The 11,297-nt window shown below is 39.7% G+C and overlaps 1 protein-coding gene across 1 annotated transcript in view; it reads left to right on the top strand.

Annotated features, from left to right (window-relative positions):
• MSH2 (mutS homolog 2) overlaps positions 1-11,297 on the top strand; it is a 75,606-nt gene that overhangs the window by 43,973 nt on the left and 20,336 nt on the right. The window contains exons 7-8 of the mRNA XM_011936017.1: positions 4,611-4,756; positions 10,201-10,324. Of these exons, the coding sequence (XP_011791407.1) occupies positions 4,611-4,756; positions 10,201-10,324 (270 nt within the window). The remainder of the gene's footprint in view (positions 1-4,610; positions 4,757-10,200; positions 10,325-11,297) is intronic.

Here is an 11,297-nt window from a genome sequence, read left to right as displayed (position 1 = left end):
GATTACAGGCATGCACCACTATGCCTGGCTCAATTTTTGTATTTTTAGTAGAGATGGGATTTCACCATATTGGTCAGCCTAGTCTCAAACTCCTGACCTCAAGCAATCCACCCGCCTCGGCCTCCCAAAGTGCCGGGATTACAGGCATGAGCCACCACGCCCAGCCTGAATCACTTATTCTTGATGGGCTTTCAATTTATCCTGATATTTTTTACGTTTTTTTATTATAGTAAGTGATGATTTAATAGTGATTAGCTTATGTTTAGGGTTGTTATAGAAATGTTAATACTTATGCTTTTTTGAGATGGAGTCTCACTGTCTTGCCCAGGCTGGAGTGCAGTAGCACAATCTCGGCTCACTGTGGCCGCCACCCCCCGAGTTCAAGCAGTTCCCCTGCCTCAGCCTCCCGAGTAGCTGGGATTTCAGGCACATGCCACCATGCCCGGCTTATTTTTGTGTTTTTATTAGATATGTGAGTAGTTTCCCCTGTTGGCCAGGCTGGCCTCAACCTCCTGACCTCAGATAATCCACCCGCCTCAGCCTTCCAAAGTGTTGGGATTATAGGCGTGAGCCACCATGCCTCCCAATACTTACACTTATTGACCTAAGCATTGCAGTAGTTCATGAGGTACACAGTTGTATTCTTGAAAATGAAATCTTCACGGAGTTTTAAGTGAATCTTGCTGACAATTAATCTGGAGTTCCTAACAAAAGTTATTTAATGACTTGATTATTTGAGCATTTTACATTTTGATACACTTAAGAAGCTAACAAATCATTTCCCTGTGTGATCTTTGAGATTCTTACTAAATAAATTGGTTACCTTATCAGTTTCTTGTTCCCTTCCTTCATAAAGTCATTCATTCAACAAATATCAACTGGCTACTTTGTGCCAAACATTTTTTAGGAGTTCTGATAGATGAAGTCCCTGTTTTGTAGAGTTTCCATAATAGTGAAAGAGTGGAGGGAGACAGACAATAGGGAAATAAATGGACAAGAATTTAAAATAGCATTAAGTACAATAAAGAAAGCGTAATGTATTGGTGTGATACAGTGACTTGGCAAGGAGCCAGGGAGACAATAGATCCTGTGGCCAAAGAAGGCCTCTTTAAGGAATTGCTATCTAAGGTGAGATTTGAAACATAAAACGGAACCAGCTGTTAAGAATTGGAGGGGAGAGAGGAAGGAGTCCGGGCATGGTGGCTCATACCTGTAATCCCAGCACTTCGGGAGGCGGAGGTGGACAGATCACTTGATCCCAGGAGTTTGATACCAACCTGGGCAACATGGCGAAATCTCATCTGTACAAAAAATACAAAAATTACTCAGGTGTGGTGAAATGCACCTGTAGTCCAGCTACTCAGGAGGCTGAGCTTGAACAAGGATTGCCTGAGCCTGGGAGATCAAGGCTGCAGTGAGCCATGATTGCGCCACTGCACTTCATCTAGGGTGCTAGAGTGAGACCTCATCTTTTTTTTTTTTTTTTTTTTGAGACAGAGTCTCACTCTGTCGCCCAGGCTGGAGTGCAGTGGCCGGATCTCAGCTCACTGCAAGCTCCGCCTCCCGGGTTTACGCCATTCTCCTGCCTCAGCCTCCCGAGTAGCTGGGACTACAGGCGCTCGCCACCTCGCCCAGCTAGTTTTTTGTATTTTTTAGTAGAGACGGGGTTTCACCGTGTTAGGATGGTCTCGATCTCCTGACCTCGTGATCTGCCCATCTCGGCCTCCCAAAGTGCTGGGATTACAGGCTTGAGCCACTGCGCCCGGCCAAGACCTCATCTTAAAAAAAAAAAAAATTGAGGGAGGAGGGGAGGCTAGTGGGATCAGCCAGTGCAAGGACATAAGGCTGATGTGGTCTTACCTTGTTGCAGGAGTGAAGGAAACCTAAAGTGGTCAAGCATTGAGGTAGAGAATTATGACGAGGTTGGTAGGAGTTGAGACCAGAGGCCTGTCTGAGATTTTTAACTTTTTTTTGTGCTGTGGACCTTCTTGGCTACTAATGAAGCCCATTAGTAGTGTTTTTAAATACATAAAATAAAACGCAGAGTTACAAAGGAAACCAATTGTATTGAAATATACTTATCAAAATATGAAACAAAGTCTTGATGTAAGAATGTCCTTTTTATTAATGCATTGAAAAATACCTGACAGAAAGCCTACTGCTTTACTTCCGAAGTAAGAGTGAGGTTAAATGATGCTTTAAAATATCTCAAAACTAATATGATATGAAAATATAGCTGGTGATTTAATTAGTAACAGGTACTGGTAATACTGCCATGGCTTATTGCCTACATTAATAATGAAAGCAAATGCTAAATTTCAGCTAGAGGCTAGAGGAAATAAAACTAGAATTTTCTTCTTTGTTTATGTACTGCTATGAATACCAGGCGTCCTTTGGTTAAGACCTCAGAATAGCTTGTATAGGGCTTTCTAGCCTGTGATGACTGGTGGAGAACGTAGCTTTACAAAATCTAGTTGGAAATTGGCAACTGGGGTTTGGTACAAGTTACAAGGAAGGGAAGGAATTTAAGATGCTAGTGAAAGCTTGGAGGATAAGGGAGCAGGAGAACTCGTAAGGAAGTTTATAAACTGAGAAGGGCTGCAGCAAAGTGGGCTCTATGTGCTTGAGGAGCCAGAGGACATGTTGAGGGTGACATAGGTTCTGAAGTTCATACAGATATTTATGCAGTATGGATTCTTGGAAAACCTTCTTCAGTCATGTGCTAGAAAAATAACAGCTTATAGAAAAAACAGGGTTGAAGCAGACCTGAAAATACATGAATTTTTAAAAACCACTTCTAACAGAAGCATAACAAACTAATAAAAACTGTGGCCTTCCTGGCATTTGCACCCAAGCACCAGCATTAGCCAACTCTTTGAAGCCTTAGATCTGTGGCTGTTGTTTTCTCCTTTGAGATGTAGGTCCTTGAGGGCATTTGCTTCTAATAGAGGCTAGTTTCGTCAGAATTAAAAATCTGAACCATGGTATGAAATTGAATTCGTTGTTTTTTTTTCTTTCCTTTTCTTTTTTGAAAACACTGGCAAATGTTTTGTACCCTTGAGCTTTCCCACATAATATAGTGAGTGGAAAGTACAGTGGCTGTTAAGCCAACTACTCTGAGGTCTTCACTGCTAAGGCTTACTCTTAATTGTGTGAGAGCTTAACCTTGATCCTTTTAAAACATTAATGGGCTGGTAAAAAAATCATTCATAAACCAATGCCACCTCTGAATTTTGCTACCACAATTCCCTTATTTACCAATAGTGCATGAGCTAATTTGCAATAAAGAACTATACATTGTAGCACAGCAGACATTGTGTGGGCAAAGTGTTGTTTTTATTCTGTCTAAATAGTGCTTCACACATATGTACGTATTTTCTAAATATGTATAGATGCTGTTGTGATTAATAATAAAACATGAATTCTTAAAACAATTTTGCTGACTTTATAGTAGTTTTTCATCGGTTTCTCAATAGCTGCTAAAATTTCTGGAGAAGTTTGGGAACTGTTGCTTTGGAGTGAGATGCAGTGTATTAGATATCACTTGCAGAACTCTTCTAAGGGAATTTATTGGCGATTAAAAAAAAAATCCTTGCGTTATACCAGTAGTAATACAAAGTAACTGTTGTTGAGCTTCTGTTAAGTGTCAAGGAGTGTACAAGTACGGTGTATAGTTATCTCATTTATTATTTCTGGGTAGCTATTATTGTTCCTTTGCACAAAAAGGGAAAATGAGGTTCAAAGTATCATGCTCCAGATAAGAGAGCCAATGGGTAGCAGAGCTGGGATCGTTACCCAGGTCTCTAGTCCTGCCTACTTTTTTACAGTATATACTCCATTGCTTCACTTACTTCTTCATACATGATTCTCCAGCATGTACTCTTTTTTTTTTTGAGAGAGAATCTCGTTCTGTTGCCCAGGCTGGAGGGCAGTAGTGTGATCTTGGGCTAACTGCAGCCTCCACCTCCTGCGTTCAAACAATTCTCCTGCTTCAACCTCCCGAGTAGCTGGGACTGTAAGCCTGTGTTACCACACCAGGCTAATTTTTGTATTTTTAGCAGAGATGAAGTTTCACCTTGTTGGTCAGGCTGGTCTCAAACTCCTGAGCCCAAGTGATCTGCCGGCCTCAGCCTCCGAAAGTGCTGGGATTATAGGCATGAGCCACCATGCCCGGCCTCCCTATCATGTACCCTTAAATACCATCAAGTACAGTTCCATTGTGTAAAAACTTGGCTTGATTTAATCTGTTAATTGGAACACTGTTATTAATGGAAATTAGGAATATGACGTAAACTAGAGGTTTTATTTTAATGACTTTGGGTTATTAAATCTAAAATGAAATTCATTTAGTCATAATTAATGTCATGTTTCTACATCTGTATTACTTGTTGGGTTTACAGACAAGCCGAGGTAATGTATTATTAGTGGGAAGCTTTGAGTGCTACAACATTTCCCTTTCTATAAAATAACTTGAGTACTGAACAATTTGAATTAAAACACCTGAGTAAATAGTAACTTTGGAGACCTCCTGTACTATTTGTACCTTTTGGATCAAATGATGCTTGTTTATCTCAGTCACATTTTTATGATTTGTATTTTGTAAAAATGAGATCTTTTTATTTGTTTGTTTTACTACTTTCTTTTAGGAAAACACCAGAAATTATTGTTGGCAGTTTTTGTGACTCCTCTTACTGATCTTCGTTCTGATTTCTCCAAGTTTCAGGAAATGATAGAAACAACTTTAGATATGGATCAGGTATGCAATATCCTTTTTAATTTAAGCAGTAGATATTTTTAAAAAACAAAGGCCACATTAAGAAAGTGTGTAGATTTTTCTTTTTAGTATCTAATTGTAGCACCTTTGTAGACAGTGGACATAAGATGAAGTGACAGATGGGAAAAGGATTTTTTTAAAAAATAGCAACTGTTTCAGTGGATGAAATACAGATTAGCAGAGGAAATGAATATTGGGCATAACTGTCCTGGTTAAAGACAATCTCATAAATGAATACTTTCATAAATGCAACTGCATTTTATTTTCAAAGAGAAGGAAAATTATAGTCACTGGAAAAGGAAAGAGAAGTTAGAGGTAAACATAAGACACACAAGAAAACTTTCATTTTGTTTGTTTTCTTGTTTTTCTTTTGAGACTGGGTCTCCCTCTGTTACCCAGGCTTAGTTCACTAACCCCTCAAACTTCTGGGTTCAAGTAATCCTCCTGCCTAGCCTTAGTAGCTGTAAATACAGCTGTGTACCACCACGCCTGGCTACTTTTTAAAAAACTTTTTTATAGACATGAGCTCTTGCCGTGTTGCCCAAACTGGTCTCAAAACTCTGGCCTCAAGCTCTCCTCCTGCCTCGGTCTTAGCCTCCCAAAATGCTGGGATTTCAGATATAAGCCACCTTGCTGGGCCACTTCTATTTCTTTTCCATGTAGAGAGTTCTTTGCAGGAGGAGGTTAGAATATGTATGCATCTCCTAAATAGTTGTTGAATATGACTAAAAAGTTAACAAGGACTCTAAATACTATTTACTTCTAAAATTTCTTGTTAATTGAGAACATTTAGGGTTTAAGTGATCTATATCTCATGTCTTTAACAATTTTGAGCGATAACTGTATGTAAAGTGAGAACAGTTTGTGAAATAGTTGAAAATATCCTTACATGAAAGTGAATTTTAAAGCACAGTTTATGACATGGTAATGCTTTGTTTTGAATCTGTTAAAAATTTGTTTATATGAACAAGTTTACCAGTTTACTATGGTGAGCCCATTGAATATAGTGGTTTTTTTTTTCCCCCCTGAGATGAAGTCTCACTCTTGTCCCCAGGCTGACGTGCAGTGGTGTGATCTTGACTCACTGCAACCTCTGCCTCCTGGATTCAAGCGATTCTCCTGCCTCAGCCTCCCGAGTAGCTGGGATTATAGGCGCCTGCCACCAAACCCGGCTAATTTTTGTATTTTTAGTGGAGACAGAGTTTCACCATGTTGGCCAGGCTGGTCTTGAACTCCTGAGCTCAGGTGATCCATCTGCCTCGGCCTCTCAAGTGCTGGGATTACAGGTGTGAGCCACCATGCCCGGCCTGAATATAGTGTTTTTAATTTGCAAGACTTTAAAAATAGTATTTTTACATTTTTCTAAGTTAAATTCCCTGTTAAAATGGTCATGCAGGAATATATGCTTGCATTATTCATATTAGGGTAACTGTTTGGTTTGCTAGTTGTTAGATTCTTTGCATTCCTTTTTTTTTTTTTGAGATGGAGTTTCACACTTTTTGCCCAGGCTGGAGTGCAAGGGCACTATCTCGGTGCACCTCAACCTCCTCCTCCTGGGTTCAAGCAGTTCTCCTGCCTCAGCCTCCCAAGTAGCTGGAATTACAGGAATGTGCCACCACACCCGGCTAATTTCGTATTTTTAGTAGAGATGGGGTTTCTCCATGTTGGTCAGGTTGGTCTCAAACTTCCAACCTCAGGTGATCAGCCCACCTCAGCCTCCCAAAGTGCTGGGATTGCATGTGTAAGCCACCGTGTCCCTGCCCCCACACCCTTTTTAAAAAATGAGACAGAGTTTTATTCTGTCACCCAGGCTGGAGTGCAGTGGTGCGATCATGGTTCACTGCAGCCTTGAATCTGGGCTCGAGTGATCCTCCCACTTCAGCCTCCCAAGTAGTTGGAACCATAGATGTGCACCACCACACCTGGCTGATTTATTTATTTATTTATTTATTTAATTTTTTTGAGACGGAGTCTCGCTGTCACCCAGGCTGGAGTGCAGTGGCCGGATCTCAGCTCACTGCAAGCTCTGCCTCCCGGGTTTACGCCATTCTCCTGCCTCAGCCTCCCGAGTAGCTGGGACTACAGGCGCCCACCACCTCGCCCGGCTGGTTTTTTTTTTTTTGTATTTTTTTAGTAGAGACGGGGTTTCACCGTGTTAGCCAGGATGGTCTCGATCTCCTGACCTCATGATCCACCCGTCTCGGCCTCCCAAAGTGCTGGGATTACAGGCTTGAGCCACTGCGCCCGGCCTTGATTTTTAAATTATTTGTAGAGATGATAAAAATAAAAAACCTGCCTCCATGATTCAATTACCTCCTACCCGGTCCCTCCATGCCACACGGGGGTTATGGGAGCTACAACTCAAGATGAGATTTGGGTGGGGACACAGCCAAACCATGTCAGATAATAAATTGTGGAGAGCCAACAAGATTGAAGAAAAGAGGTTTGAGCTTTGAGGGGTGGTAAAGTGTGGGAAGGTTAATATATGGGGCAAACTAATGGAAGATAAGGGTTGTTTTAGTAAGGTTTGTTATGCATACCCAAATCAAGGTGCCATCTCCAGTGATTTAAGAGTCTATGGTGATCAAGAGTAGTTCTCTTGTAGTGCACGTCTTACATGATGGGCAGGAGCAAGAGAGAGAGGGGGGAGGTGCTACACACTTTTAAACAACTAGATCTCAGGACAAGTCAGTCACTATCATGAGAAGAGTACCCAGGGGAAACCACCCTCATGATCCAGTCACCTCTCACCAGGCTCCACCTCCAACACTGAGGATTCCAGTTCCAATTCAATGTGACATTTGGGTGGGGGCACATACCCAGATCATATCTCCTCATATAGCTGAATAGTATTCCCTTATGGATATACCACATTAATTATTAATTTATTGATTGATTAACAGGATCCTGCTCTGTTGCCGAGGCTGGAGTGCAGTGGTTTGATCATAGCTCATTGCAGGCCTTGAATTCCTGGGCTCCAGTGATCCTCCCACCTCAGCCTCCTGAGTACCTGAGATTATAGGCGTGTGCCACCACACCTGGCTAATTTTTTTTATTTTTTAGCAGAGACAGGGTTTTTGCTCTGTTGACCCGGCTGGCCTTGAACTCCTGGGCTCAAGCAATCCTCCTGTCTTGGCTTCCCAAAGTTGTAGGATTACAAGTGTGAGTTTAGAGAGGTATAATTTCTTACACAACTCCAAGTATTTTATTTCTATTATCATTTGTTCTTTGGTTTGTTAATTATTTAGAAGTACATTTTTAAATTTCCAGGCTTGGTGTGTATCCGTTTCATAAAAGTTCCCCATGTATTTAAAATTTGGATGTGTACTCTACTTTTGGGATTGTTTTTTCATTTCATTGTCTACATGTGCTCGCTAATTTTTGATCTGCTGGGTTACTGAGAAAGATGTAGGTTTCTCCATCTAGTTCTGTTTTTGGTTAATATGTGAGGCACAGAGCTGTTGTTTTTTGTGGTGAATTGAATCTTCATCATTCTTTAGGGACTCTATCCTTAATTAATAATGCTTTTTTGCCTTACATTTTGTCTCATTGTAAGAGAGCTATGTCAGAGTACTTTAACACTTTTTAATATGGTATCTATTTTTTCATTTTTTTGTGAGGTTTTTTTAACCATAAGTTTAAGCAAAATAAAGCTTATAACTGGATTTTATTTACTTTTAAATTTAATTTGATTTTTTTTTTTTTTTTATGAGATGAAGTCTCTGTCACCCAGGCTGGAGTGCAGTGGCGCGATCTTGGCTCACTGCAGCCTCTGCTTCCCAGGTTCAAGAGAGTCTGCTTCCCAGGTTCAAGAGAGTCTTCTGCCTCAATCTCCCTAGTAGCTGGGATTACAGGCCCGCCGCCACGCCTAAGTTTTTGTATTTTTAGTAGAGACAGGGTTTCACCGTGTTAGCCAGGATGGTGTTGATCTCCTGACCTTGTGATCTGCCCGTCTTGGCCTCCCAAAGTGCTGGGATTACAGGTGTGAGCCACCGAGCCTGGCCAAAATTTTAAAATTTAATATTATATTGAATTTCTTTTGGTTGGTTTAAATTGAGAAAGTTATTTTGTGTATATTCTCTTTTTTGCTAGCTTTCTGTAATTTGATTTTAATTCTTTATTCCTTGCATAGTTTGCTTCTGGTATGTGAAAGTGTACTCTCTAAGTGGATAGTAATTAGGAACAATTTCTCTCAACCTCATTTATTGAATAATTTAAATCAAGAGAACGGACTCACTCTATTATATTAAGCTTCTATACATAATTGTCTGCTTAATTGTAATGCCTAGTAAGGATACACTTCATTCTTTTTTTAGATGTTCTTTCACAATTTCATGTAAATTTTAGTTGTTTGGTTTCAAAAAAGAATTCCTATTGGACAATCTGTGGAAATACATAGCTTATTAATATTAGATCTAGTTTTCTCTTTTCATAGTTTACCTCTTTCTTTCTGTCTGTCTTTCTGTCTTTCTTTAACTGAGTCACACTCTGTCACCCAGGCTGGAGTGCAATGGCACGATCTTGGCTCACTGCAATCTCCGCCTCCTATGTTTGAGTGATTCTACTGCCTCAGCCTCCTGAGTAGCTGGGACTACAGGTGCACACTGCTATACCCAGCTAATTTTGTATTTTCAGTAGAGATGGGGTTTCACCATGTTGACCAGGCTGGTCTCAAACTCCTGACCTCACGTGATCTACCTGCCTTGGCCTCCCAAAGTGCTGGGATTATAGGCATGAGCCGTGGCGCCGGTCCAATTCTTGTAGTTTTTTAATCAGTTGAATTTAACATTTATATTCTTTTTAAATCTTCCAATAGGCAATTATCTTTATAAAGGTCCTATATAATCAAGACTTTGTTTCTGAATATTTTATGTAGTTTTTGCTATTGTAAATGAGATCTATTTTTCGTTGTGGTTTCTTGCTATTATTACTGGTAAGAATTTAGTGAAACAAAGTACTTACGAGTATGTTTTTAAATTGTGAGATTTTGATGAACTTTTAAGAAATAAAATTATTTCGTTTCTTAGAGCTTTTTGAGATTTCTAGGGTATATCCTTGGTTTGGGCAACCTACAACTATTACAAGTTTTGCACATTGAACATTACTTAGTAATTTTTAGGGAGAACATTTTAAATGTTTAGGAAAAATATAAATAAAATGTAGAATACTATTAGGGACATATACATCATCAGCACTGTATCTGTTTCATATGAATTGTTTTTGTACATATAGAACTCTGAAGTCCTAATGAACAGAATTTTCCATATCAATAAATAGAAACTCCTTAATAGTTGTGACTGAATAACTTATGGATAGCAAATTATTTAACTGAAAACAGTAAAATTTAAGTGGGAGGAAATACTTGCTTTATAATTTCTGTCTTTACCGATTATTTATAGGATTTTGTCACTTTGTTCTGTTTGCAGGTGGAAAACCATGAATTCCTTGTAAAACCTTCATTTGATCCTAATCTCAGTGAATTAAGAGAAATAATGAATGACCTGGAAAAGAAGATGCAGTCAACATTAATAAGTGCAGCCAGAGATCTTGGTAAGAATGGGTCATTGGAGGTTGGAATAATTCTTTTGTCTATACAATGTCTGTCTGTATTGATGCCAGAATTATTTTATAAGTTTCCTGTCCCCAAGATGATGACTCCACATTCTTGTCAAACAGAATTGCCCAACGGGCCCTTGTATGATGTCATTTAAACAAGCCCTGTTTTAAATGTCAGCTCCACTGGTAACAGGATACTCCTAGGAGGATCACCAAGCCCGATTCTCCTAGGAGTAGTGCATTGATTTGGTTTTGGGGTTTCCAAGCACTTCATTAATGCCAATTTTTGGAAAAAGTCTGTCTTCCATACCAGCTTATTAATTCCCTATGGGTTCACACTTTTTTCTCCTCTGAATTTTCATCAAACATGTGTAAGGTGCTCAGTACAAAGAAGTTTAGAAATCCAGAATAAACAGTGTATTTAAGCAGTAATAAATTTCCGGATAATCTGATGCCCATACCTACATATATAAAAAATTTGCAAATAGTTTCTGTAGAGAGTCCAAACATGGACTAGATCCCTAATTAAGAACCTTTGCATTAAAGTCCACCTTCCTCATTTCATAGCTAAGGATATTAAGGCTCAGAGAGTTTATGTATCTGGAGTTAAAGTTATTTTGTATTTCCTTAATAATTTTTGACTTAACAGAAAGTTGAAGTACCTTCAGATTTCTGTGTTTCACCGTATGTTAACTTGTTTGGCTGGAAGTTTTTCTGCTAATAATTGGTTTTATGAGGGAAGAATCCTGTTAAGAATGCATCATTGGACTGGGCATGGTGGCTCACGCCTGTAGTAATCCTAACACTTTTAGAGAAACCAAGATGAGCAGATTGCTTGAGTCCAGGAGTTCGAGATCAGCCTGGGCAACATGATGAAACCCTGTCTCTACAAAAAATACAAAAATTAGCCCGACATGGTGGCATGCACCTGTGGTCCCAGCTACTCAGGAGGCTGAGGTGGGAGGAT

The sequence above is a fragment of the Colobus angolensis genome, unplaced genomic scaffold (assembly GCF_000951035.1).
Source record: "Colobus angolensis palliatus isolate OR3802 unplaced genomic scaffold, Cang.pa_1.0 Scaffold15, whole genome shotgun sequence".
NCBI classification, from domain to species: domain Eukaryota; kingdom Metazoa; phylum Chordata; class Mammalia; order Primates; family Cercopithecidae; genus Colobus; species Colobus angolensis.
Note: the sequence above shows the minus strand (reverse complement) of the source record. Positions and strands in the feature narration are given on the sequence as shown.